General features: G+C 41.7%; 1 protein-coding gene across 1 annotated transcript; it reads left to right on the forward strand.

Moving 5' to 3' along the window:
* On the forward strand, positions 1-27940 carry KDM1A (lysine demethylase 1A). The gene is made up of 20 exons (XM_066564970.1): positions 1-285; positions 3209-3374; positions 8094-8153; positions 11809-11942; positions 13586-13664; positions 14771-14863; positions 15571-15677; positions 16557-16638; positions 17898-17992; positions 18840-18982; positions 19452-19542; positions 20252-20386; positions 21453-21526; positions 22171-22282; positions 22657-22789; positions 23522-23709; positions 24057-24171; positions 25308-25435; positions 25690-25836; positions 27164-27940. Exons 1-20 carry the CDS (start codon positions 1-3, stop codon positions 27347-27349), a joined length of 2553 nt encoding a protein of 850 aa, XP_066421067.1. The 3' UTR covers positions 27350-27940.
* The last annotated feature ends 26 nt before the right edge of the window (positions 27941-27966 follow it).

Here is a 27966-nt window from a genome sequence, read left to right on the forward strand (position 1 = left end):
ATGCTGGCGAGCGGCAAGAAGGGCGCGGAGGCGGCGGCGGGCGGCGAGGCCGGGCCGGAGGCGCCGGTGCCCCCGCCCGCCGCCGCCGGGGCCCTGGGCTCCTCTTCGGATAGCGGCGGGGCATCGGAGCGCACGCCCCGCAAGAAGGAGCCGCCGCGGGCCTCGCCGCCGGGCGGGGTGTCCGAGTCCTCGGCCGTCGGGGCCGCCCCTGCGCCCGGCGCCGAAACCACCGGCATCGCCGAGACCCCCGAGGGCCGCAGGACCAGCCGCCGCAAGCGAGCCAAAGTAGGTGTGGGGCGGCCCGGTTGTGGGCCCCGCCGGCGCCTCGTGCGCGACGCGCTCGGGCCGGCAGGGGCGTCCCGGGCCTGGCTCTGCACGGCCGGCCCTTCCCCGGGGCTTCCTGGGCCCGCCTGGCCGGCCCTTCCCCGGGGCTTCCTGGGCCCGCCTGGCCGGCCCTTCCCCGGGGCTTCCTGGGCCCGCCTGGCCGGCCCTTCCCCGGGGCTTCCTGGGCCCGCCTGGCCGGCCCTTCCCCGGGGCTTCCTGGGCCCGCCTGGCCGGCCCTTCCCCGGGGCTTCCTGGGCCCCCCTGGCCGGCCCTTCCCCGGGGCTTCCTGGGCCCCCCTGGCCGGCCCTTCCCCTGGGCGTCCCGGGCCCGGCTCCGCTTGCCTGGCCCTTCCTCGGGGCGTCCCGGGCCCGGCCCCGCTTGCCTGGCCCTTCCTCAGGGCGTCCCGGGGGCGGGTGGCATCCCCGGGACCGAGGGCTCCGGTGTTTTTTGTGAGTGCAAAAAACAAACAGGCGGGCGCGCAGGAAGCCCCACTGGTTTAAGATTAAGATCAGGATCCCCTGTTGTAGCTCATTTTCGTGGGCTCTGGGGAGGGCTCGTGCCTTGTCAATAAAGGAGAGCTTCCTGCAGCTGTTTAGGAACTTTCTGCGGTTTCTGACCGGATACCGAGTAGTAAAAACACCCCAAATCCATGGCAGGGCATTGGGGCGCTCGGGAGCTTACATTTTATCAGCAAATTCTTCTGTTGCTGTGGTGTATGGATGCAGCCTCTCCAGGATGCACAGGATGATGCTGGTTTTGCAGGGTTGTGATGGTGATGGCCGTGCTCAGTCCATTGTTCCTCACCTTCCCTCCCCTGGTGTTGGAGAGCTGAGTCAAGGCTGAGTAAGGGTGGAATTTAGCAGTGAAGTCTAACAGCTATAAAAGGTCTTCAATAGTTTGGGTGTGTAGTATTTAATTCTCATCTGTTGTTCTGAATATATGAGAACATTACCTTTTTGTTTGTGAAACCTTTTCTTGGAAACCTTGTTTCAGAAGATAGTGAAGATCTTGAATGTGCCCGGGGTCAGGGTGTTTAACATGGAAGCTGAAATTACTTTTTGGAACTGTTTTGTCCTGTGGCATTGAATGTGGCTCTTCAGAGCCATTGTGTGATGTAATGACTGAACTGCTCCTTCACATAGAGCAGCTGTTGTGTTGGTCAGTCTGGTGCATCTTTTAAATCAAAATAAGGTGGGTGCAGACTGGACATAAGGAAAGCATTTTTTACAATGAGGGTGTTGAGACCCTGGCACAGGTTGCCCAGAGGAGCTGTGGCTGCCTCATCCCTGGAAGTGTTCATGGAAAGGTTGGACAGGGCTTGGAGCACCCTGGTCTAGTGAAAGGTGTCCCTGCCCATAGGTGGGTGGGATGAGATGGGTTTGAATATCACTTCCATTCTGTGATCCCAACCATTCTGTGACCTTCAAAGGCAGCATTCCTTCTTTATAGTGCTCTGATAACGAGCAGGAGTTAGTGCTCTGTGTGGGTTGTGTGTTGGTGGTGATCTATGCACTGACAGTGCCCATCTGCAAGAGGTGTTCTGTCTCTTGTGGCACCATCTGTCCCCTGGAGCATTTGGCCAGCATGAGGGCACCTTCCCATGAGTGTTTGTAGTTGGGGAGGGTATCTAGGTTAAAAATAAATCTAGGGAAAAACTTAGGGGTTTGTATTGAACTTGATTGTTCTTCAAAAGTTGTGGAAGCTCAAAGGGAATGGGAGAGCTCAGAGGGGCTCTGGACAGAAGTAGCTGTGAGTGGCTTCAAATGCCCCTTGTATGAGTGGTCACTGTTACTTCCCTCAGAGTGGGAGTTAACAGGAGGTCCTGGAGGTGCAACAGTGTGAAAACCTGAATATGCTGGGCATTGTGGAATGTAAACATTTAAAAGATAGCAGATCATGGATTATATTAGTATCTTACAGAATCCAGGATTTCCTGTACACAGGCCTCCCAAAGCTACTTTGAATTGTGCCCATTATTGCTCTTTTTTAGTGGCTAGACTTAGACTATGAAAGATTTTTTTCTTCTGGTGAGAAATCCAGAGTTGTTTTTGTCATTTCCTGGTGGAAGCTGACCTGTTGGATGTTGGAGGATCAATAGCTGCCTTCTTTTTCTTTTCCCATGGCTGCATATCGAGAAGTGCTTTTTTCTTTCCCAATCAGTAGGGAAATTCACTAGCAGTGTACAGAACTTTCTCACTTTGGATTAAAGCTTGGTTGACCAAGCAGTAGGGATGCAGCCCTCCCAGGCCAGTTCTGGGGGTTCCTTCAAGTTCAAGTGAGTCTTCTTGGCTGCTAATTTTATTTCTTTTTACTGAAGAGCAGTAACAGAACAAGACCTCTATGGCAATAAAGACTGGGGGGATGAGGGGAAGGGGTGTTTCTTGTGTTGAGCCACAAGTGTGATCATTCTGGAGAGGAAGCAGCTGTGAGCCTCTGTACCAGGACAAGATTCCCAGTAAGCAGGAGACCATACAGGGCACAGATGGGATTTCTGCAGGAAATCTTGTGCATGCTTCTGGTCATCTGTGCTTAGCAGATGAAATTCAAGTTTGAACACATGGAGTGGACACAGAGGCTGCTTTTCATCCCTTGGCAGGGAAGAAACCCAGAGTGGTTAAATGATAATATAACACAAATAAACTGGGCTTGATGAAAGCTCCTACTGCAGAGTGCTGAAGATTTTTTTTTAGGTGGAGGCAAAAACATTTGGAACTTGTTAAGCTTTGTTGCATTTTACAACATGGTATCTGCAATAAGAGTCTGCATAAGGTAACTCAAGCCTTTTCTTTAAACTGTAAACAATTTTGTTACTTGCAGCATTAATGTTAGCAGCCTGACTTACAGGCATCTTCAGTGTGTTTATGTTCTGTTGTGCTTTTCACAGGTCGAGTATAGAGAGATGGATGAGAGTCTTGCAAACCTGTCAGAAGATGAGTATTACTCTGAAGAAGAGAGAAATGCTAAAGCTGAGAAAGAGAAAAAACTGCCCCCACCACCTCCACCAGCTCCTGCAGAAGAAGAGAATGAAAGTGAGCCAGAGGAGCCCTCTGGTGAGTACAGAGAGACCTTCTCTGAAAGCATTTACCTGATTTGTTAACAGAAATTAGGTAGGGCTGGGTGTGGCATCATGAATCCCATGTCTGGTTTCAATCTGGTTTTGAGTAATTGTTCTACTGTGTTTTATTTGCTGGCCCCATATGTGGAAGGAGGGGAGAAATGCAGAACAGCCTGATAAAGATAGGAATGTGCATTAATGTAATTCCAAATGAAGGCAAACCTCTTGTGCTAGATTCTCATGATCCTTACAGACTTTGGAAGTTTATTGACCAGAATAGCCTCTCTGGCTCTTTGCTGCCACACCTGCTTGGGTATGAACATTCATTTATTCCTCAGAGAGGAAAGAGGTTGGGTTTATGGGGGGTTTGTTATGCAGAACAAATTTAAACTACTGTGATTCCTGTGGCTTTAAACTATGACTCTAATCTGAAATTCTGGCTGGATACTGTTGTTTAAATTTCAGTATTAAATTTCAGTATTCAGTGCTTTCCTTATTAGCTTAGAGAGAGCTTCACTTTCCATTGAGATGTTTTTTGGTCAGTCTTGTTCAGGAGGCAGCTTTTGAAATTTGTGGTGGTAGCTGTACCCTATCCTTTACCTCCATTGTGTTTACAGCTGCCACCATGAGTGAGCTCTGTTGGTCTCACTCAGCTGCTAGAAGGTGATGCTTTTGCAGAGTTCAGAGTCAAAGATTTCATGAGCTAATGTGTTAGACAAGAGCTGGAATGTAGCAGCTGAATCTTTGCAGGTTCATCACTAATCTGAGTCACTGTTAGTCTTCAGTGATCTCAATTTTCTTTCTGGCTGGCAGGTTTGAGAACACAGGACTGATGTTGGCTTGGGGATACCTACCTTCAGTGACAGGAAAAATATTAAAAGCTGTGGGTGTGTTTTATCTCTTATGATTTGCCATTATAACCTCTCCTTGTTGCAGCTGTTGGCTCCTGCCTTGATACAGGAATACTGTAGCTCATGTGCTTGACTGAAATACTTAAAATGATAAAAATCCTGCCACCCCAGTTGTAGCTGATGTAGCAAAAATGGAATTTTAATATTTGTAATTGAGCAAATATTTTAAACTTACTCTTTAATTTAGCTTAGATATTGTATTTAATCCTTGAGACCTAATATTAATATACTTTGTTATTTCTCTCAGATTCCATTTTGTGCCTCTAAGAATGATTATTGAAATCAGTTTGAGGCATAATCAGTGAGGTACAGTGGAGCAGGTTTTGTCCCATGAAGGAAGGAGCATGGAAGATGAGCAGTGCTGATCATGCTGTTCTATACACACAGCAGCCTGCTGGACAGTTATTTTACAAACACTGTATTTAGCCATCTAAGTACAGTCAATTTTCAAACAGTCTGTATCTAGCTGCCTAGAAATGAGTAGATTTCAGGTCATCATATCATTTTTCTATTCCTAGAAATTCTGTGAATATGCATGAAGCAATAAAGTAGAAAGAAGATAGATTTCAAGCTGTCATTCCACAGCCAGTCTTGCTGTAATTTTAAAGGTTTCTGAGACTATATGTGTTTCTGGATCTCTCTATTTTTGTCTTTATTAATGTAGGTGTTGAGAACATCAGGTCATCTCATGCTGGCTGTTAAAAGTGCATTGAAAATTCTAATTCTGCCACCCTTTAGTAGGAGGAGGCAGCATGGAGTCTGCTGTATATAAAAGCAGTGTTTATAATTGAGGTTTTCTCTCTCTGTAAATTTGAAGGAAAAAGTAAAGTGTTCAATAAGAAATACTGAATTGGACAGTAATACTAGTGGAGGATTACATACTGAAAATCTAGGGAAATGTTAGTTAGCCTGGGTATTACTTTTAATTTATTCTCATTGCAGACCTTAAAAAAAATTCTGTGTTTAAAGCCTGTAAAAATGCAGATAATGCAGTAGAAGTATAAAGTTGTCACATTACAGCTTTTGAGCTGAAAAGCCTGATTGTGCAGCTTAAAAATGTCCTGGTGCTAGTGTCTGGTGTTTCATTAGGCTGTCCCCACAGCTTACAGGGAAGGGGAATATTAAATGTCACACTCAGGTGACAGCAGGTTCCATTCATGTGTTCAGCTGTGGGGAATTCCAGGTGTCCTGGCTATTGCAGGGTGGATTTGCAAGATACACTGCATGCTATTGCAGAGCAGTTTGAAAAGGTGTGACAGTATTTCATGGTTAAGAGAATTTTCTTAGAGTATCTCTCCTTTTTTTACTTGAGGAATATTGTCTAATAGCAGAAAGCTTCCAAACTCCCTTTCAGTGCTGACTGATGACATTTGTGTTCTTGTTTGCCAGTATCCCTTTTAGAATCAAGGAGCTCACTTCTTCTGGGTTTTTTTGGTTTTGTTTTTCCTCACTGAATTGGATTTTCATTTTTAGAACTTCAGAAAATTTTCTTTAACTAGCTCCTGGCCTTTTATTTTCAGTATTCTCACTTTGTGGTATTTTTAGGTGCTGTTTTCCAAGGAATATGATCAAAACTAAGATCAGTGGAATAGTCAAAATAGTGGTGCTTTGTCTCTATTTTATCTGACTTGTCTGCTTTCCTAAATAAATTCAGTGCTCTGTGATACTCATGTGCAGCTATTGTTAATTTTGAGACAGTGGATAATTATTTGAAGTAGATTCCCCTCTGGACCTTCTCCCTCATTGCTCTTCAGCTCGTGGTCTGTTGTTGCCTTGAGGCTTGGGGCAGATTCTGCTCTCACACATGTTCTGTTCAGCTGCAGCAGTTTGATGCTAGCAGGGATCAGTGGTTTGCTTGCTGCTCCTTCCTGTTCAACTGGAACCTTTCTTCCAGGGAAGGAGAGGCAGTCTTCACTAGCAGGCCTTGTTTCCACACTTCTCTGCTCAGACTGAGGAGCATTTTTAGAATTGTGTCCAAGCAATCAGTAATAGTGATGAGAAGAGGAAGATTCTAATTTCTTTCTGTAAGTAAACTGAGAGCAATGTTTTCCCCTCTGCTCATTGTCAGTGTTAATTCAGGGATTATGAGTGCCAGAGACTGAAGTCAGAGTCTATTTAATTTCTTAATTTATGGAAGGCACAGGTGAAACTCTTATTGCAAATTAATGGCCTATGCTTGACTGTAAATATTCATGTTTCAATTGTGTTCGTCTCTCCCAGAATGGAAATAAGTCTTGAAGTGTTCCCTGCAAAATAAAGCACTTGCAATGCAGATCAGGTAAAGAATTACATCTTGCTGTTGCAGATAATTTTATTCACAGAATCATAACTTGTGAGGCCTTTCAAAATACAATTATTTGTCACAGTCTCTCTTGAGTTTTTATATTTCCCTGCTGGCAGACTGATTTTATACAAGTACTAACTATGGCTCCTCTGCTGTACTGAGGGACAATGTCTTGTTTCAGTTCCTATTTTGTTTTATTTGTAGGTGCTTAATGTTGTGGCATTCTATTTAATCCAGTTTAGCACAGTATGGAAACATTTGTTTACCTTTCTGTGTCTCACTTTAGGGGTTAAATCTGTAGTTCAGATTAAATTCTTCTCAGTTACTGTGTCCCCTAAGAGCCTTAAGTTTCATTCTGGCAAAATTGTCCACCCAGACTCCAAATATTAACAATTGTGTGTTTAGCCTCAGGTTAGACCTTGCTCTTACCTGTTTGGAGATGACACCTGAGCAGCTGTGCTCTAGGAAGCAGCTGTTCCATTCCAGTGCCCTTTGCAGCGTGTTTCAGTGCATGTTGGTTTGGACTCGGTGCCTGTTGAAGTGTGTGGTTTGAAGGACCTTGGTAGAGCAGGAGCCAGCTGAACAGCTCTGGGCCATGTCTGGGGTGTCCATGGCTTCCTGAGCTCTGCAGGTGATGGGATTTCAGGCAGGCTTGTGGTAGATGGAAGGATTTTTCTCATGAGCTCACATCAGGGCCAGTGCCTCCTGTGAAGTGAGCAGTGTGTGAGGTGTGGAATGGCTTTGTTCCTGCAGACACTGCAGCTGGACCCATCTCTCTTCTCAACATGCTCTGTTCCTGCTTGTGTTGCAGTCCTGTTTAGGACTTAGATGCAGGTTAAGGTAATTCTGAGATTTCTTCAGATGTGCTTAGCCTTTCCTCATGTTTCCACTGCTGGGAATGTTGGAAGACTGATGTCTTTCAGTGCTGGGTATTGATCACATCACTGATCAATGGTATGATATGTATTTGGCTTCCAAGACAATCTTGGTGTGTCAGAACACTGATGGTGTATCAAGGGGGAAGCCAAATAAGTGGTCTGAGCCTTTCAAGAATTGTTCTAGCATCAAGCTTAAAGGAAGGGTTTATGGGGGAAAAAATAGGGTCTCCTAGTTTTGAACATAAGAGGCTCTTCAAAATGCTTTAAACTATCTCCTTGGGATATGGGGAGACTTGGGAACACCAAGGCAAGATGATCAAATTCTTAGGGTTTGAGGTCCATAGAATCTGATGGTATCCATCTGCCAGATCATAAGTATTTAGCCACCAGGAATGCTACATATGGTGTACTTCTTTATTTCCCATAAAATCTGATGTAAAGCGTTCCAGTAACCTGGATAACACTTTAGAACATAATTTTTTGGTGCCCTGAACCTAGATTCCAGAAAATGGGATTCTCAGAAAACGGGTTTAGTTAGTTGGTGAAATTTAATACCTAAAACGCCAACTGCCGGGCCTTTATGTCCAGTATGGTTTAATTTATGGAGTAAGGTCCCTGAGTTCTCCTCTTTCCTTCCACAGGGCAAGCAGGAGGACTTCAAGACGACAGTTCTGGAGGGTATGGAGACGGCCAAGCATCAGGTGAGGGTGGCGTTTGATGCTTGCCACTGAGTAGCAAGAGCCGCCAGGTTAGGGATTGATGCTTGCGAGTGCGCATGGGTATGGTTGTCCCCATCCTAGCAGGAGGTGCAGGAGTTGTGTTCCCACCTGTTTGAAAAGTGTGGGGTGCTCAGATTGCAGTTGAGGGCTATAACAGCTGTGGAAAAGGCTGCTAGCTAACCTGTGCTGAAATGCCTCGGGCCGATCTCTCATCCCTCCACTCCTCTCCATGTTCAGAGGAGTCTAAACAGAAAAAAAGCTGGTTCTTACCTAGCCAGGCTGTACCACCTGGACTGACACAGAGAGCTTTAGAACAGTGTACCCATTTTTCTAATCTGCTGAAGAAACATAGCACAGAGTACCTTTTTGCTCCTTTCTTTTTGTCTTTTGAAAGGGTTTGTGTTTGACCTCTGTGCCAGCACTTAGCCCAGGAGATTGTCAGCTGGGCAGATCCATAGTGTGCTGCTCACTGGACTGGATTGTGGATTGCATTTGCCATTTGGCCTTGGTACTGCTGCTGGCAGTACTCACTCACTGCTTCCTTCACAGGATTGGTGTCTTTACTCCTAAGTACTTGGAGTGCTACTTAAAATCTTCCTCCAACTCTGCTGCTTTTGCTCTCACTTCAGGATTAGGGTTTTAGACAAGAGTCAAAGGCTCCTGAACCTATTCTGTACCTCCAAGTTGCTCTTTTTGAAGCAAATAGAACTTGAAGATACTCATCTGAGAGTGCATCCTTTGCTGTTGTAAGTAAGGGAGCCAAATACTGTTATGGATGTTACCTCTTGCATGGAGCTGCTGACTGTTATGGCTCATGGGCTTAAGGATGTCTTGCCTATTTCATTTTTAGGCAGGCATTGGCTGATTGGAAATTCTGCATATTTTGCATTTTGTATTATATGCTGAGAGTATTCTCTAACAACTGTCCAATTCGACAGCCAGAATCCTTTCATTCAGTTTGTTCATCTGCAGATGTTGCAGTAAGTCTTGAAATGAGCAGCAACCCTCAGGATTTCTTCTGTGAGCAAGGATATACTCAAAACTTCAGCCAATTAGTTGCTAGTGCTAAATGTCAGGAATTGCCAAGTGTGTGTGTGCAAATATGTGTGAAAAGGAGCTGATAATCCAGTCTAGGCAGAACCATTCCAAAGAGAAACATGTAGTTTTGAACTGGTAATCCCTGTAATGTGTAGCTTTCATGAAATACAAGCAGTAAGGGTGTAAAATGGGATTTAGTCAGCCTGAAATCCAAATCCATTAAGACTTGAGCTGTGTAGTTGCAGAAGTAAATTCAAGGACATTTAGTTCTTAGAAGATCTTCCAGTGGTTGGCCAAATAAAAATGCTACCTTTGCTATTACTAGCTATGCTTTTTCTAAATTCTTGTATGAAACACTCTTGTGGGTTGTTTTATTAGCTTTTTTTCCCCCTGAATACCTGTGCACATCTGGAGCTACTCTGTTATTCTAGTTTTAAAGTTTGGGTTATTGCCATGATAGGTATTTGGCCTTAAAAGTCCCCCCAACTCAGCCCCCCTTGGGAGTTCTTTTCCAAACTATTGGTAGCACCATGATCTCTGTCTGCTCAGTTTGAAGAAATAAATCCCAAAGCTTTTCCAGACACTGCCAAGTTGCCTTAAATCCACACATCTGAGAGTTTGCTGGTGTTTGATGACTACAGGACTTTTTAGCAGGCACCTGGAGAAGCACAATTCTCTTAGCACAAACCTGAAGAGTCAGGTTCAGCATTTTAGGTCTGGGAAAATTGTGCTGCTGAGCTTTTTGCTAACACTTGAGCATCTAGAGCCTGAATTAAGATTGTTAGCATTAATAAAGCATCAGAGAACTGGTAACTGGTTTGATTTCCAGTTTTACAGAATTCAGAGTTGAGCATGTGCATTCCTGCACAGGTGTTGGCACACTTGGGCAGTGTTAGCTGGAAGGACAGCAGCAGGGCTGGGCAGTGGTTGTTGCTGGAGAAATGAAGTCATAGTGGAGCTATGGGTTTCTATTCCACAGCTCAATATTAGTGCAGAAAACATTGTTGGTGTTCCTCCTCAACTTCTCCTATGGTTAATTTTATTTTACTTGCAATGCTCTGTAGCTTCTCTTACTAATTTCTTCTTGTAAAATTTCTGTAAATGATTATAGTTTTCTTTATCTTGAGTCATCACACAGATCTTTTGATCTTTACTTGAGAATGAATTTTTGGTTGTGGTTTTTTTTTTTGGTTGGTTTTTTGGGGGGATTTTTTTGGGGTTGTGGGTTTTATTTGTTTGGTTGGGTGTTTTGTGTGCTTGTTTTTGGTTGGTTTGTTTTGGGAGTTTTTTTGGTTTGGTTTGGTTTTTTTGTTAGTTTCACAACCATCTCCTTCCTTGATTTTTTTTTTTTCAGCACCTTTGGGAAGTAAAAATGCTTGGAAGTTAAAGGGGGGTGTATGGTGGCACCAGAATTAAATGCAGGGAACTCCTCTCCCTGGTACAGTAACATGTACTGCTGTACATGAACTTCAAACTCTTAAACAGTTGTCCTGGTTAGTGTAACACACTGCAAGCTTATATTTACTTTGCTATTTATTGTAATCTTTTCAGCAATTCCACTTTCAGCAAGTGATTTTAATCATCCTGTGTTACTTGGGGGGGGTTTTGCCCCTGGGATGTATTGGCAATTATCTTTCTAGATTGAATGCCCTGTCCTCTGTCCTGATCAAAGTCACTTCTAGGACATGGGAGATTTCTATTTTTCTTGCTGTATTTCACATCTCAGTGCTTTGTTTTGCTCACTTTGCCTGCAGGATTTGCTTTCTGCACTGGATGCAGCTGTGTCTTAGTTTGTCACTTTTTCTGTAGTACAACATAACAGAGACTGAGGAAAGCAGGGTACAGAAATGCAGCTACATCACTGTCAGTGTGTGGATTGCTGGAAGTGCAGGTTCCTGTATGAATAAAGGCTTTCCATAGAGAAAAGCTCTCCTGGATGGGTTCAGCATCAGGTCTTTTACATGTGGAGCATTTAGAAAGAGCAGTAGGAAATCTGTTATTTGTAGGGAGCACAGGAAATGCATAAGTGTGATTGTATTCCATTGCACTGCCTGCTGTAAATATATCAGAGATGCAGAATGAGATTTTAGGGTGGGTTCCTTTAGCTGGAAAAAGTCAGGGCAAATTCAACTTTGAGAAGCAGGTGAGAGGGGATGGTAGATGCTGTGCTTGTATTTTACAGATACTTTGGCTTTGAATAGGTTCTAAAACAGTTTTCTGGTTCTGTTAGAAACTGGAAACCACACAAATTAAGGACAGCACCTAAAATTAGTTATATGTGTGAACAATAAAACATATATGTGTGTGTGTATTATATATAATGTATTGATATGTGCCCCTTCCCCACTTATTTTTTAGACTTTGTTTTTTTGGGGGGGGCTTTTGTTTGCTTGTTTGTTTTATGCCCCCTGTAGTACAGCTTTTCCATTATCTCTAGATACCTGTAATTCAAAGAACTGTTGACTTTGAAGCCGGTACATCTTGCAGAAATAACTAAAAGAACTAAATGAAAGCATCCCATGGAATTGGGATCATCTCCAGGCTGGGAAGGGCAGTGTTCCTTTGCAGTGCCTGTTCACTACTTGTCTTTTTATTGTAGGTGTGGAGGGTGCAGCTTTCCAGAGCAGACTTCCTCATGACCGTATGACATCCCAAGAAGCTGCCTGCTTCCCTGATATCATCAGTGGGCCCCAGCAGACTCAGAAGGTGTTTCTGTACATCAGGAACCGCACCGTAAGTTTGGTGTAAAAATATTGCTAAAAAAGGGCAGGGAATTGGTGTACCTTGCAAAGAGTTTTTGGCAGTTAGCATATCTAGTTGAATTTTTTTGGTTTTGAGACAGTGGGGTTTCATTTCTGGCATCCTCTTAAGTTGTTAAGAAATGTACTGTCCAGTTCTTGATCTGTGCTGTGAACAGCATAAAGAATCTTTAGTGTATTTACAGCATCCAAAACAGGGATCAAGGCTTTCTCCCATATTTTGAAAAGAGTATTTTGGAAAACTGAAGTAATGCTAGAAAAATTACAGTGGGAAAGCAAGAAATATTTTGAAAATTGCTGTGTTACCATAGTTGAGAGACAAAACACCTTATTCACCACTTAGTTTTTTCACAGACTAAAGATGACCAAGAAACATCAGGGGGCATTGACCATGTTAACACCCAAGTGCTTAATAAGTTTAAGTTATTTAAAATTTATGTGTGGAATAGCATGACTTCTGCTATTCCTGTAATGTTTTCCTCTAACTATAGTTGTAACTTCTGGGAAGTCATGAGATGTGTAAACACAGGCCAGAGCATGCCAAAAAAGTTTGGAAAACAATTTGCACAAAATGAACAGTGAGTAATCCTTATACAAATGTATTGGAAGCAGAGAAGCCTTCCACTGAAACTAAGAAATTACTGCAGAGAGATATTTGCAGGGAAAAGCAGCACTGCTGGGCCTTATTCACTACAGAGCAACATTCCTGAGCAGGAATCCTGGTTGAGGAAGGTTTGTGAGAGGAACTCTTCCAGCAAGAATGGCAGAGACCGTGGGACAGCTGATAGGAGCCCAGTGCTCAGCAGAGCTGCAAACTGCAGTGTGCAGCCTCTTAATCAGCCATTTGCCTCAAATAGCCTCCCAAATTCAAAGGAAAATATTTCTTAACCATTCCTATTCATTGTAGTTGTAGGGTTTCCACTTTAATTTGGTATCTGTGAGGAACTGTGAAGCTCAGTAATGCAACTCTGGAGAAATACCCAAATAAATTACTAAGTAAGGAATGCAAAGTGGAGTGGAAGCGCTATGTATGACCTAGACCTAGGCATGGAACAGTAAAATTATTGATTTACTCTTGCCTCTGTGCTACAAAGTAGGAGTTCTGTTGGGAAAACAGTTCTTTTCCAGTATGAATTGACCTACTAACATATCACAGACAATTCCTCCTCTCAGTTTTTGAACTGTAAATGTCCTGTAAATGTGCTTTTTTGTGTATGTCCATGGTTGTGTCTCATATTTGTGAAGATGGATTGGATCATTAAATATTGGAGATAAATAAATCTTATAACATGATCAGTACTGCTGTAGCTTTTATGGAAACATGAAATCTGATTCCAAAATAACAATGCTGGCTGACTTTACCAGCCACACACATCTTTGTGCTACCTTGGTGCATTTCCACTTATTTGAAATGGTGTGAGAGTTTCCAACACACTGTAATTGCACCTTAAGGGACACTGGAAGGTGAAGTTCAGTGTGGCTTGGGTATTCCTGCCAAAATTTAATTCATTAGGGGGTTTCATGTCCTGACAGTATTTGATAGCAAACATGGGCCTGGAAAACACCTCTTTTTGTATTGCTTAATGTGATTTGTTGTATTGTTTTGTTTCAATCCAGCTGCAGCTCTGGTTGGATAACCCAAAGATTCAGCTGACATTTGAAGCAACTATCCAACAATTAGAGGCACCTTATAATAGTAAGTCGAGTTTTTAATTGGCAGAATCCTACTGGGTGTATCATTGCTGTTTTCTTTCACTTTTGTTTGAGGAAAAGCTGCTTCAGTCCTTTGTTAATGGAGCTCCATGAGTGGTCATGTACAGACTGGGATATTGGTTCAGATTTAGTAGAGTTCATTGCCTGGTAAAGAAATATCACTAGCAGGATTCATAAAAGTTGCTAAAAAGATGGATTGTTACAGTAGGGTTAATTCATGTGCAGCTTTTGAGGTTTGCTACAGCTTCTTGGTGGGTTTTCAGCTGTAAAATGTTATTAATCATAGGGGTTTGGGGAGGTTTATTTTAAGATTTAAACAGACTGGATGTGGTGCAAGAAGGCAGTAAAAGAGTGAGGAGTTACTGCTTGCAAATGGAGACCATTCAACACTTCTCAGACAAGATCCCAATAAACTGGAAAAAGGTGGAGGGTAACCATAAAAATATAATTGAAGAAGAAAATAGTGCTGAAATGAATGCAAATATCCTGTCAAGGATTGCAAAATAGTGAGTTCTTGTGATTTAAAAAAAAAAATGAGAATTCAGTGCTGCAGTAAGTATTGGCATAATACTGGCAAATCTCATCACAGTTCTGTGTCGTGATCTTGGGATTTTGCAGTCAGTTTCAGGAAAGGTGTTCTTTGCACTGGATTAAAAGAAGCACCTGATGTCCTGTACAGCTTTTCTGGCAGGACTCAAAGCTGCAGTAGAGCATGGGAGTGAGCTCAGGCCTCCTCGGGAAGGTGAGTGGGTCAGTAGGGCAGCAGAGCTGTAGGGCAGGATGTGTTTGGTGGGACTTGACCAGGTCACTGTGAATATTGCTCAGTATTTATGTGCTGCTGAACACACAGAATCATTCTGAACATTTCTGCATTCCTGTAGGTAACAGGAATCAGGTCACTGTGAATATTGCTCAGTATTTATGTGCTGCTGAACACACAGAATCATTTTGAACATTTCTGCATTCCTGTAGGTGACAGGAATCGGGTCACTGTGAATATTGCTCAGTGTGTATGTGCTGCTGAACACACAGAATCATTCTGAACATTTCTGCATTCCTTTCATTTTGAACATTTCTGCATTCCTGTAGGTGACACCGTGCTCGTTCACAGGGTTCACAGCTACCTGGAGCGCCATGGGCTGATCAACTTTGGCATCTACAAAAGAGTCAAACCCCTTCCAAGTAAGAGACTTGAACATTGTTTCTAGCTGAAGTTCTGTTTTATTGTTCCATGATTTCTTAGGACAGTTTGAGTGTTCTTTTTTAGAACTGCAGTGCTAAGAAAATTTAAAAAAGGCTGGAAGGCCATCTGGCTATTGATGTTAATGTGTTTTATTTTGGCATAGAGAAACCATGGATTGATGTAAATCACTTTGAGAGGAAAAATTGTTGGCAAATCTTCTGTAGATAATTCAGTGACTGTCACTTTTTAATGAGTTATTTTGGTTTCTCATTTGAGTATCTAAAGTCAGAAACACAATATTGTGCTTAGATCTGTTACATACTTATGTGATTCTGGAATTTTGCAAGTGAACTTGTAAGTTTTAAAACTTTTAAGTTTTATTCTTCTTGGGCAGAAAGAAATCAAACTATGATACTTTGTCCCCCATAATTAATATGAATTGCTTTCTTCTTCACACAGTTGTCTGGAAGCATTTTTTCTCCTATTTTCTTGTTGTTCCAGATTTACTGCTTGTGTATTTTCCTTGTCTCTTTCTCAGCATGACATTCAGAATTACTTCAGTTTTCTTTTGGTTAAAGAATTATTCTGTCAGAACTACTCATGAGAAGAAAACTGCTTTTTGTTCTTGGTATCTCTCATAAGACTGTTTGCAATTTAGTACTGCACATATAAAGGACTACTGTAGCTGATTTTTCTCTTTCTTTAGCCAAGAAGACAGGAAAGGTGATCATTATTGGTTCTGGAGTCTCTGGCTTGGCAGCAGCTCGCCAGTTGCAGAGTTTTGGAATGGATGTCACAGTTCTGGAAGCCAGAGTATGAATTTCTGTGCTATTTTATTTTATTACCACTTAACCAGTAACCCTGTTCATTACTAGCCCAGGGCAGTGTCCCAGCAGCATTCCTGGGGTCTCTGGGGGGTGATCCAGGCAGTCAGGAGGAATTGCTGCTACTGAACCTTCTCACCAGGAGCTGAGTGGGTCTGTCCTTGCTGGAGCTTCTGATGCTTTCTCACAGCTGGGCTGGAGAGTCAGGTGCTAGTGTTGTGTGCTTACACCAGAAACAGCTTAAAACAACCTTCTTTCATCATTAGCAATTGGTTTTTCATCAGAAAGCAGAATGCAAGGCCAGAATGCCAGAATAAAGGGAAGACTAAACAGAATTTCAGGAGTGTATTATTAAGAGTTTGTTAAACTGTGGGAGAGGGCAGGAAAAGTACTCTGTGTATTGACAGTCTACAAAGTTACAAAAAATATGAAAATATATGAAATATATGAAAAATATATTAAAAATAGATAAAAAGCTAAAAGTCTTTAGGCATAAGGGGGAGGAGGAAACCTAGTACATAACTAAATTTGTGCATGGACAGTGAAGGGATTGGCTTTGCAATCACAGTGGATCCTACTGTAGAAATAGTGAAATATGCCCAAATCAAATTAGGCATATTTTTTTCTATTTCTTCCCTTTTTTCTTTCCTTCTCCTTTTTTAAATGCTACTTAAGCATTTTATTCCTTAACTTAGGCAAATTAATTGTGCTGGAGTTCATTTGCAGAGGTTTTTGGAAAAGTGTACATTCTGTTTATTAAACCCTCAGTTAAGAGAATATTTGCACCATGTTTTGTAGATGTTTCAGTGATTATATTTCAGTGGATTTCTTACTGAATGTAACTGTAAATATCTTGTGCTTTCCACAGGACCGAGTAGGAGGAAGAGTTGCCACCTTTCGCAAAGGGAATTACGTTGCTGATCTGGGAGCAATGGTGGTGACAGGACTTGGTGAGTTTTTCAAAATCAAAAAGACAAGGGAGGAAAACTGTGAGGCAAGATGCTATAAATGTGAAATCTTAATGCTGTTTTCTTTCATGGCCAAAATAATTGGGTATTTTTAAACTGTTTCAAAGTGTCTGTTCTCATTCAACCTTTTAGCAGTTAGTGTTTTCTTAAATAGCAAAGCTGTTATGAGGGGAGAGACCCTAAAGTGACAGAATGTATTCTTTCAGTTTACATGGGAAAACAAGGGAGATGGGGAAATGGAGAGACATTCTAAAGAGGAAGCCCTTCTTCAGGGTTGAAACCCCAAAAGTGCTTTCTCCACATGATTTCAAGAATAGTTGTAAAAATAATGGCAAACAAGGCACATTTCTTCCTATTTATTACTGTTTCATGGGATGGCATCAGTTATTGGCATGGCTACCCTGCTAAGAAGATGAGCAAGTGTTTAGTGTGGAATATCCTTCAGCAATGTAGTGAAATGATAAAATACTGTAAAACCTGTAATAAACCCCTGGTTGTACTGACAGCCTGAATTTGGTGTCTGTCTCATGATCAATCTTATTAAATTGCATACAGAACCTGGTTCCAAAGAAGTGAACTTGCACAGTCATGGAAAAACAGATTTCAGTTTGCCTATTGAAAGGCTGTAATATTTTTATGTTTAACTCATAAAATCATGGAATCTTAAGGGTTGGAAGGGACCTTAAAGATCATCTAGACCCAGTCACCCTTGCCATGGACAGGGACCCTTCCACTAGACCAGCTTGCTCAAGGCCTTGTTCAACCTGGCCTTGAACACTGCCAGGGCTGGGGCATCCACAACCTCCTTGAGCAGCCTGATCCAGTGTCTCACCACCCTCAGAGGAAAGAACTTCTTCCTAATAATCCAGTTTAAAGAACTTCTTCCTAATAATCCAGCTTCAAGAACTTCTTCCTAATAATCCAGCTTCAAGAACTTCTTCCTAATAATCCAGCTTCAATTTCCCCTCTTTCAGTTTGTACCCATTCTCCCTTGTCACATCAATGCTGCTTCTGACAAGGAGTCCCTCTCAGGAGCCCTGCAGATCCTGCACGCAGAAATGTGGTTTTTTTTCCATGTCCTCATTGCAGGAATCCCTGTGAAGTGCAGACCTTTGGCAGGGTTACACTAGGTCACTGGAATTGGTGGTTTAGTCTCTGAAATTGCTTTAACTGTGGAGTTTTTGTTTAATTGCAGACAGATTTTACAGGAGTCTCTGTTAACTATATAAAATCTTTTCCAGGAGGAAATCCCATGGCTGTGGTCAGCAAACAAGTAAATATGGAATTGGCAAAGATCAAACAAAAATGTCCCCTTTATGAAGCAAATGGGCAAGCTGTAAGTCAGATGCTGTTTCCATGAACCTTTTCAAAAAGAAGTAATATCTCAATTATGTTTGTTACCAGGCTGTTGGTCTAGCATGAGATGGCTTCCAGAGAGGGAAGAAGGAAATATTGTGTCCCCCTTTTTATGCATTTTAATTAAATTGTAGCATACTGCACAGATTCTTCTAAAACCTGCTCTTTCCACATGAGTTTTTACCTTTGCATTTCAGAGGTTTTGTGGAAGCCAAGTTTCTCACCTTTGTTTAACCTGTGAGTGGTTTAACAGATGTGAGGTTTGCTCTTTCCAGCACTTGAGCTCTCATCATGTAACAACAGGTATTTTCACACTGGCAGCACTCAGCATTGAACTGAGTATCATCAGTACAGTCAAATCCACCTTTCCATGTGTGTCCTGCAGTGTTTCCACCATCACCCTAGAAAAGCTGGATTGGTAGTTCCTACTCTCAGTGCCCATCCCAGAGGATAAATTACTGTCTGTCTACCCCACTGAGCCATGCCAAGCCTTCTAAAGGCCTGGGATTGTGTAGAGCCATCCTACCATCAGAGTCTTCTGGCAAGCTTCTGCAGCTGTGATGAACACACCTTCCTTTCCAGTTTGGAAATCTCATCAGCCCTTAAGGCAGTTTGGTTTTCTCCTGCCAGAGAAGTTTGTTGTCATTGTGCTTTGACAGCTGCTCTTGTGCCCATCCTGCCCAAGTGTGACATTGTGTTGTACACACCTTGGTGTCTGACCATTTGAGACACTTGAGGGTATTAAATTATTTTTTTCCAAGGGCTGTTCTCAGCAGCTGCATTATTTATGAATGAGTTAAGAACAATGCTTGTTCTTTGTCTCCTAGGTTCCCAAGGAGAAAGATGAAATGGTGGAACAAGAATTTAATCGTCTGCTGGAAGCCACATCCTATCTCAGCCATCAGCTGGATTTTAATGTTCTCAATAATAAACCTGTCTCCCTAGGGCAGGCTCTGGAGGTTGTCATACAGTAAGTGACTTCTCTTTTTGGTAAACCTTCCTATTTTGTGGATGGATTTCCAAGATAGCTCAAACAATTGTGGTGCTCCTTGATGTAAGCATTACCTCTTAATATTTAATGTCACAGATGGTTAAAGGAGCAAACCTCTCTTCTTAAAACTCCTAAAAATCATTGCTGGAGTGGCTCAGTGTGATTGGTGTCCACACAGTGCACTAACACTATTTATAATCTAATGATAATTATAATGGCCTTTAATAGCAGAAAGTAACTTCACACTCACATTTTACTATCATGTAAAGTCATGTATCCCTTATTTACAGAAACTTCCAATTATTTTCCAATTGCCACACAAGTATTTACTAAAATATCCCACAACACGGGGTTTTATTGCATTCCACTAATTAGATTGTGATAATAAGTATTCTCATTAACACAAGGATTTTTTGTTGAGCTGACAATTGCTTCTCACCTTTTCCAGATTGCAGGAGAAACATGTGAAGGATGAGCAGATTGAGCACTGGAAAAAAATTGTGAAAACACAGGAGGAATTGAAAGATCTTCTTAACAAGGTCAGATGATGACATTTAGAACAAGATGATAAGCATTGTGTTCCTCAGAAAATGGCAAAATATACAAAAATGTCCAAAGAAAAATATCAGAAAATTGCTATTAATGCTGTTCTTAAAATATGTCTTTGCTTAAGACTTACATAGAAGCCCTGTTAGGACAAAGGTGTCACCTGCTTGATTAGGCAGAAAATCATAAAACAGAATGTGGGAAAAGAAAGGAAGAGGACAGACAAATAAACAGTGATGTTTGATAGCTTCCTTTGGATATGCTGATACTGCCTGAGGCTTTTGGGGGCTATTTAAAAACGTTTCCTGTCTTCACTACACATCTGATTTGTAGTACAGAAACAGTAGTTTAGGACAACTTCCATTATTTTTGCTTGTGGTAAATGATGTTTTTACTTTTCTATGCTTCTCAAATTAAAAATGCTTTTGGACTGCTCTCAAATTACTTGCAACATAGTAAGAAATCAATTAAGTTGGGTTTCAGCCATGCTGTTTAGGGTTGATGGTATTTACTGTGGCTTCTTGGAGGTAGAATTGAATGCATAAGTGATACCTGCCAAAATCAGGAAATCTCTTTGCTCTAATGGCACAGGTAGAGGTAAATATCCAGTTCACACAGTAACTTGTTGAAATCTGCCTTTTGACTTTTTTTTTTCCCCTTTCCTTTCTTTTCCTTTTTCTTTTCCCTGCTCTATCTTAAAAGATGGTGAATTTAAAAGAGAAGATCAAAGAGCTCCATCAGCAGTATAAGGAGGCATCAGAAGTGAAGCCACCTCGGGATATCACAGCAGAGTTCCTTGTGAAAAGCAAGCACAGAGATCTGACTGCCCTTTGCAAGGTGAAGCATCACACACATGCAGGGTGTCAGTGTTTTCTCAGGACTTCAGCAGCCAAAAATGAACCAATTAACCACAGCCACATTTTTCAGGAGATAGAAGTAGCCAATGTAAATGTTTCCACATCTCTCACTGTGATCCAGTGCTTTCAAGAGAATGTGATTTACAATAATTCTGGGTTCTAACACTGATCTGCTTTGAGTACCTTTAGCTGGGGAATACTAAAGCTCAGTTTTAGGTAAGTCTGCTGGCTCATGTCAGACAGCTTGTAATGTTCTGAAGATGAATTTTTCTCAGATTTGGTCTTTAATACAGCTGGATTTCACAATAATAAATATCATATATTATATGATATATTACAATTTGATATCATATAATATAGTCTAATATAGTATAGTATATGTTATAATATAATAATAAAAAAATAGTCCGGAAATAAAATCTACATTTGAATAGAGATGACTTTTCTCTAAGATAAATAAAGGTGGTTTCTTGACTAAAAAAATTCTTTTATCTAAAGATTATCATGTACAGAGCTCTGTCTTGACAAGCAGAGTTAATTCCCCTCTCTGGGAGTATCTTGATGTAGAGATGTGCCTTAAAAAGGAAACCATAAAAGCTGGAATTAGATCACATCTTTGGTTTTTAACTATGATTCGTTCAGCTTTGGAAATCTTCATGTTCTATATTAACTCTAAACTTTTAAGAGAAAGGAGAATAGAAGAAATAGCTTGTGGAATATGAAGCTCTCAGAACCAGAGGAACCCTTAAAATATCAACAGTGTAATGGACCCTTCTTCAGTTCTGAGTGTTTCAATTCCTGAAATATCACCAAACTAATGTTTTCTGCAGTGTGACACAGAGCTCTGTGTATCCAAAGAGCAGAAAAGCAAAATATGCTGGATTAAATGTTGAAAAAAGTAACAAACTTGATTTAGATTCCACTAAACCCATGAAGTGATTTTTCTGGTGATTTCTCTTGAGACCAGGTCCAGTCTGATGCTACATGATGCCTTCAAGCTCTTTTACATGTAAACTGGTTTTAATGTTAGCTTTTAATCTTAATAGGAGTATGATGAATTGGCAGAAACACAAGGAAAGCTGGAAGAGAAATTACAGGAACTTGAAGCCAATCCACCAAGGTAAAGAGACAAAGTAAAAGGATAAACCCTTAGGAAAGCAGTTCTTTTACTTCCTCTTCCCTGAGTTTCAAAAATGGTATGGTGTTATGGGAACTCAGGAGGTTACAAAGGCACAATCGTGGAGTTGGAGTTCCCTCAGCTTTAGAACTCCAATTTCCTCATTTTTAGAGATGACTCAAACAGAAAAGGTGATTCTGTAGAAATGCTGGCAGTAATCAGGGCCTGATCCCAAAAGGCAATTGAGGTTTTAAATACCTGTCAGTAATGATAGCACACAATCCTACTTATATTGGTGGAATATTATTATTCTGTGCAATTTTACTAAGCTTTTTCTTGTTGTCCTTATGCATGCAATTCAAGCCATTATTTATGTAACCTTTTTTATTTCTGAAGTTTTTAGCTTCCCTTTGAGTATTTTACATGAATTCTGCCCTAAAAACCTGAATTTGCTGGGTTTTGATAGTCAGCTTTCATGAGAGAGGTCCAGATATTTGAAAGAAAATCTGTGTTGTTTTTTAATATTTTTATTTCTGGACTAAGGAGAGAGTAAAAAATGACTTGTGAAGAAATTTTCAGAAGCAATGCATTTACAATGTCCTGTGCTTACAAACTAAATGTCTTTGTGTTATATTTGTTTTTTCTAGTGATGTTTATTTGTCATCAAGAGACAGGCAAATACTTGACTGGCATTTTGCAAACCTGGAATTTGCTAATGCTACACCCCTCTCTACACTGTCACTGAAGCACTGGGACCAGGTAGGGAACAGTACTCAGCAATTCATAGAAACCTGAACTGTGTTTATTTCATTCTCATTAAATTTTGTCAATATTTAGAGTTTCTAACTGTTAAGGACCTGCTTTTGTACAGTACTGAATTCTTATGTGATTATTATTCAATGATGAAATTCCAGACAGCTTTTTGTTAGTGCTAAAGCAATCTCTAACAGTACTCTCTGCTTAAAGTTTCCATATGTATTACTTGATAAATAATCAGAAATAATTCCACATTTGTTTAACTCTTTAAAAAAGCTTTTGAAATATTTTTTGCCATTTTGTAGAGTTGATGATTTTCTACTGACTTAGAGGACTTCATTATGTGACTGCGTGCTTTTTATGCCTCTTCATTTTAGGATGATGACTTTGAATTCACAGGCAGCCACTTGACAGTGAGGAATGGCTACTCCTGTGTGCCAGTGGCCTTGGCAGAAGGCTTGGACATCAAATTGAACACAGCAGTTCGACAGGTTCGCTACACGGCCTCAGGTACCGAACCCCCAGAGGCTGCTCTGGGGCACTGGGGGCACAGAAAGCAGATTTCAATGTCCTGGAAGCACTTGTGAGCACTGATCTTGTAAAACCCTTCCCATGGCGTGTTTGGGGTTAGATAAACAGCCACATTTCTTACTGGGATTGTGTAAGTACTTGCTAGAGGTTTATTAATCTTGAATGGTTTTTTGATTATTTCTGAGTCTCATTTGACACAGTGTTTTTCAGTTGTATTTACTGATGGTTCACATTTATTCTCTTATTTATTTTCTTCATTGATTGAAGCATTTGGAGTAAGAGGTCTGGGCCTGCTTAAGGCTTGGTGCCACAGGGCCTGGTATTAGAAGTATAAATGAATGTAATGGAAGGAATGCATCTGTTTGTTGTTCTTCAAAACATTGTGCTTGGGAAACTGTCAGCTGGGAGAGCAATGTAATGAGAGGAACACTCTCTACTTGTTTATTTATGGATATATTTAAATAGTATTTACTGCCCTAGATGAACCTTTAGGCTTATCCCAGTAAGGCCATTTTCAGATGCTGCCTTAATTGTGTTTGCTGGAATAGAGTTAAATGGCCAGTAACAACTTGCCTACAAGTTTAGTGCAGTTATTGTAAAGCTGTCTCCATAAACAAAATACTTTCTGATGTGGTTATGGTAATTTCTTTCATTTGTAATCCAATGCTCTTGCTTCATGGCCTATTAAAGTGTTTTTTCTGCCCTTTTCAGGCTGTGAAGTGATAGCTGTAAACACCAGATCCACTAGCCAGACCTTCATTTACAAGTGTGATGCTGTGCTGTGCACTCTGCCCCTGGGAGTGCTGAAGCAGCAGCCCCCAGCAGTTCAGTTTGTGCCACCTCTTCCAGAGTGGAAAACTTCAGCAGTGCAGAGGATGGGCTTTGGCAACCTGAACAAGGTACAGGGTCCCTGGGGAGCTGCAGCAGAGCAGAGGCTGTCAGAGAGAGAATCTGGAATGTGGGTGGAATGTGGCTGCTGGGGAGAGCAAGGATGCCCTTTGCACAGCTGGGGCTTGGTGATGAACACTGTCTGAGGAACTTGCAGGAGTAGATCTGAAATGGAACTTGTGAAGCAGACAATGGAGAGCACACTCACCTGGGGAAGGCAGTTGCAGGCTTACACCTCTATGTATTCACACATTTCCCTTTCATGACCTGTCCAGTGATGAACATTCATGAGTGCAATTGTCTTTATTTCTGTTCCTTCCCTTCATTCTTCCCCACTGTTTATGCTCTTTCTCTCCAGGTTGTGTTGTGTTTTGATCGTGTCTTCTGGGATCCCAGTGTCAATTTGTTTGGCCATGTTGGGAGCACTACTGCCAGCAGAGGAGAACTTTTCCTCTTTTGGAACCTGTACAAAGGTAGCTGTGGTGCAAGTCTGCTTTTGGCAGTGTCTTATTGTGCAGTTTCAGATGTAGAAAAAAGCACTTTTAAAATGCTGTTAGTGTTCATATGTGGCTATGATGAAAAGTATTTTTAGAAAGACAAATGGAAGCAGAGAACAGCACTGACTGCAGACAGTTCCAGGCTGTACCTGTTAAATTACATCACTCCCACAGCAGGACTTGGCATGAGTAGTTCTGGTTTATCTGTAGCTGGTGCTGCCACAATAGATTGTCAGGAGATCTCTGCAGTAATTGTATGGTTTTGGTACAGCCATTGACCAGACTAAAAGTAAAGATGTGTATGAGGAGCATTATTAAATCAGTTACTTGTTTAGCAGATGAGCAGTGGGTTTTCTGACATGAGCAGGACAGGTTTCTCTGTTAACTGGAAAAAATTGCTGTGCAAGGAAGCACCTTTCTAGGCTATAGACTTATTAAAATGTTTGGTAAGATTTTACTGGAGAAATGCAAGTAATGAGCCTTGGATAGCAAGGCTGTTCATGTGGCTTTGTGATGGCTCTGTTATGGGGTTAGCAAGCAGGGTCGTGGTTTTGGTTTAGATGGAAAGATCATGTCATGTACAAATTGGCTTCACATGCTACATTCTAAGCCTTCCTTCTCATGAAGAAGGCAGAGCAGGTAGAAATGAAACAGAAACACAGTAAAACCTCATGTTGAAGCACAAGTCAGATGACTGAAATCAAAAACAACAATTACCATTTCATTTAATGTGATTAGATTAGATTATGAAACACTGAAACATCATTCCTGATGTTTTTATTTAGGTTTTTAATAAATAAATTCTCTTGATAATTCTAAATAGTACCTTGCCATATAACAATTAATTTTCTTTTTGTTGTATTGAAAAATGGTGGAAAATTTAGGACTACTAATAGCAGTAATAATATTACTACTATTGGTAGTCCTAATTTTCTAATAGTACTGATAGGACCATATTTGGTGGAAAATTTGGGACTATTTCATTGGACTTGTTTAGCCTCTAACTTTGTGCCTTAACTGCAGATCCCTTTCTATCCAAGTCCAACTTGTCTGATCAAAATATTCAATTTCATTAATCCAATTGTTCTTTTTTCTCTCCTACCCCCCTCCAGCACCGATTTTGTTGGCCTTGGTGGCAGGAGAAGCAGCAGGGATCATGGAGAACATCAGTGATGATGTCATTGTGGGTCGGTGCCTGGCCATCCTCAAAGGCATCTTTGGCAGCAGTGCTGTGCCCCAGGTCAGTGGAGGGAAGGGTGCATTGGGGAACACTGCACATGCACCAAGGTCTGGGGATATTTTGGAAAGATTTAAGGAATTGCCATCAAAAATTCACCTTAGTCTGTGTTCTCCTAGAATAAAAACGTGGAGCTCACCACCAACATCAGCCTAAGGACTTTGTCCCTTATGTTGTTGCAATTTGCATTGTTTGCATTTGTCTCAAAGTGTAGAATTTGCACTTTGCCAACCACTGAAGCTCCTGTCTTGTCTCAGCCCAAGGAGACCGTGGTGTCCCGCTGGCGTGCTGACCCCTGGGCCCGGGGATCCTACTCCTACGTGGCTGCTGGCTCCTCTGGAAATGACTATGATCTGATGGCTCAGCCAATCACTCCAGGACCAGCCATTCCAGGTGCTCCACAGGTGAGAAATTATTTTTAGAAAAAGCTCAGAACAAAATTAATTAATTTTTTCATTCATTCTCTTATCACAGGTTTGATGTCATTTGTTTGCTAAAAAAAAAGAGCATTTTTATTCAGAAAGCCAGTTTGGTTATGTCTGAAAAGAGTATTTAATATTATACCTGTGTTTTGTACTCCATATTTTTATTGTCCATTACCATCTTTAGGTGAGTTGTAGGGATTTGAAAGAGAGTGAAGGCCAGAGTGAGAAGAACAGGTATCAAAAGGTCTCTTCTGAATAAGGGGGGCAACACAATGAAGGCAGGGGTCATCTCCAGATTGAGAGAATTAAGTTTGAAAGCACTGCCAGGAAAGGCTGTGTGGCTTTGGCTTTATTTGAGGTCTTGTTCTAATGATACAAGTCATTAATACACACAGCTATGATTCAAATGACTCCCTGCAGAATATAAGATATGAGCATTTCTTTTTCTCCCACTTCTTATGATTCTGTGGGTAGTTGTTTAAGGTCTCAGTTTAAAGAGAAATTGCTGATTTAAATGAATTTTTTAAGTTTTTTTTTTTGTTTACTGTGTGTCATGATTTGATGCTGGCACAATGCCAGTGCCCCCATGAAAATACATTCTCCCTGGTGTCTGCTGTGGGATGTGACCAGAAATAGAGCAAAGCAGGCTCCAGCTTAGGAATAAGGGAAAGAACTAGAGTTCATATTCCAGGATTAGATTGCTCAATATATTATATGAGCATTTCTTTTTCTCCCACTTTGTATGATTCTGTGAGCAGTTGTTTAAGGGCTCAGTTTAAAGAGAAACTGCTGATTTAAATGAATTTTTTTTGTTTGCTTACTGTCACGGTTTGACTCTGACACAATGCCAGTGCCCCCATGAAAATACATTCTCCCTAGTGTCTGCTGTGAGATGTGACCAAAACTAGCAGGCTCCAGCTTAGGAATAAAGGAAAGAACTAGAGTTCATGTTCCAGGATTAGAAAGTATTCTTCCTGAACACCTTTGGCTGTAGAGTTACAGTTACAAACACTGTTTATCAAATTCTTCCTGAACACCTTTGGCTGTAGAGTCACAGTTACAAACACTGTTTATCAAATTCTTCCTGAACACCTTTGGCTGTAGAGTTACAGTTACAAACACTGTTTATCAAGTAGAGCTTTATTTTCTTGGTAATTTGTAGTAGGTTCAATATGACCGATCCTGCATGCGCCACCTTCACACTAACAGAGATTGTGCCGTGATTAGAGCCCCTTGAACACCTTTCAGCACCATTTACTGCACAATCTGCTGCCAGCTGACCGAGCCCTGCTGTGTTTTCCCCCAGCCCATCCCTCGTTTGTTCTTCGCGGGCGAGCACACCATCCGCAACTACCCGGCCACGGTGCACGGCGCGCTGCTGAGCGGGCTGCGCGAGGCCGGCCGCATCGCCGACCAGTTCCTGGGGGCCATGTACACCCTGCCCCGGCAGCCCACGCCCGGAGTGCCCCCCCAGCAGGCTGCCAGCATGTGAGGGAGCTCTGCAGGGCCAGAAGAGGAGCCTGGAGCGGAGCCTGGAGTAGTTTGTGCCGCGTCTCCTGAGAGGAGCCCGAGTCGCTGGACGAGCCTTGTCTGAGAATGGCCTTACAGGAGCTTTGGCTTGGCAGCCTCTTAGGGCTGTTTGAAGGGACGGTGTAAACTGAATCCTCTACTGCAAAGCTGGTCAGGGACTTTGACTCTGCAGATGCTTCTTGGAAGACAAAATAGTTGGAGGGATTTTTAGGGTGTTTGGGGGTTTTTTCTACCTATGTGTGTATTTACAATTTGGTACTTGCACAAGGGCCTCTAGAAGCTGGTTGCTATGAATACTAGCTTAGTGTAGAATGTATGTAAATTTCTTTGTGGTTTTTTTATGGCTTTGTTTTGAAGAGTAATATTTTTGACCAATTCTATTCCTGTCTGGCATTCAAGAATTTGGGGCAACTTGTTTGCCTATGGTAGCAAATCACAGCTCTCCAAAGTGATCCATTGGCTGCTACACCACCTGCATCCTGCTGTAGAGTAACCTGGTAACACTGAGTATGCTAAGCATACTGATTTATTAAATACTTCCAACAAAAGAAAAGGTGCTGAACTGTGTTCCAGTGTCCT

The sequence above is a fragment of the Molothrus aeneus genome, chromosome 23 (assembly GCF_037042795.1).
Source record: "Molothrus aeneus isolate 106 chromosome 23, BPBGC_Maene_1.0, whole genome shotgun sequence".
Lineage (NCBI taxonomy): Eukaryota > Metazoa > Chordata > Aves > Passeriformes > Icteridae > Molothrus > Molothrus aeneus.

Bases quoted from the DNA above. Each gene is read 5' to 3' on its own strand.
- KDM1A (XM_066564970.1), top strand. From the start codon at position 1: ATGCTGGCGAGCGGCAAGAAGGGCGCGGAGGCGGCGGCGGGCGGCGAG. The intron at 16,639-17,897 runs GTGAGTTTTTCA...AATCTTTTCCAG, and splicing joins AATGGTGGTGACAGGACTTG to GAGGAAATCCCATGGCTGTG. The intron at 24,172-25,307 runs GTAGCTGTGGTG...ACCCCCCTCCAG, and splicing joins CTTTTGGAACCTGTACAAAG to CACCGATTTTGTTGGCCTTG.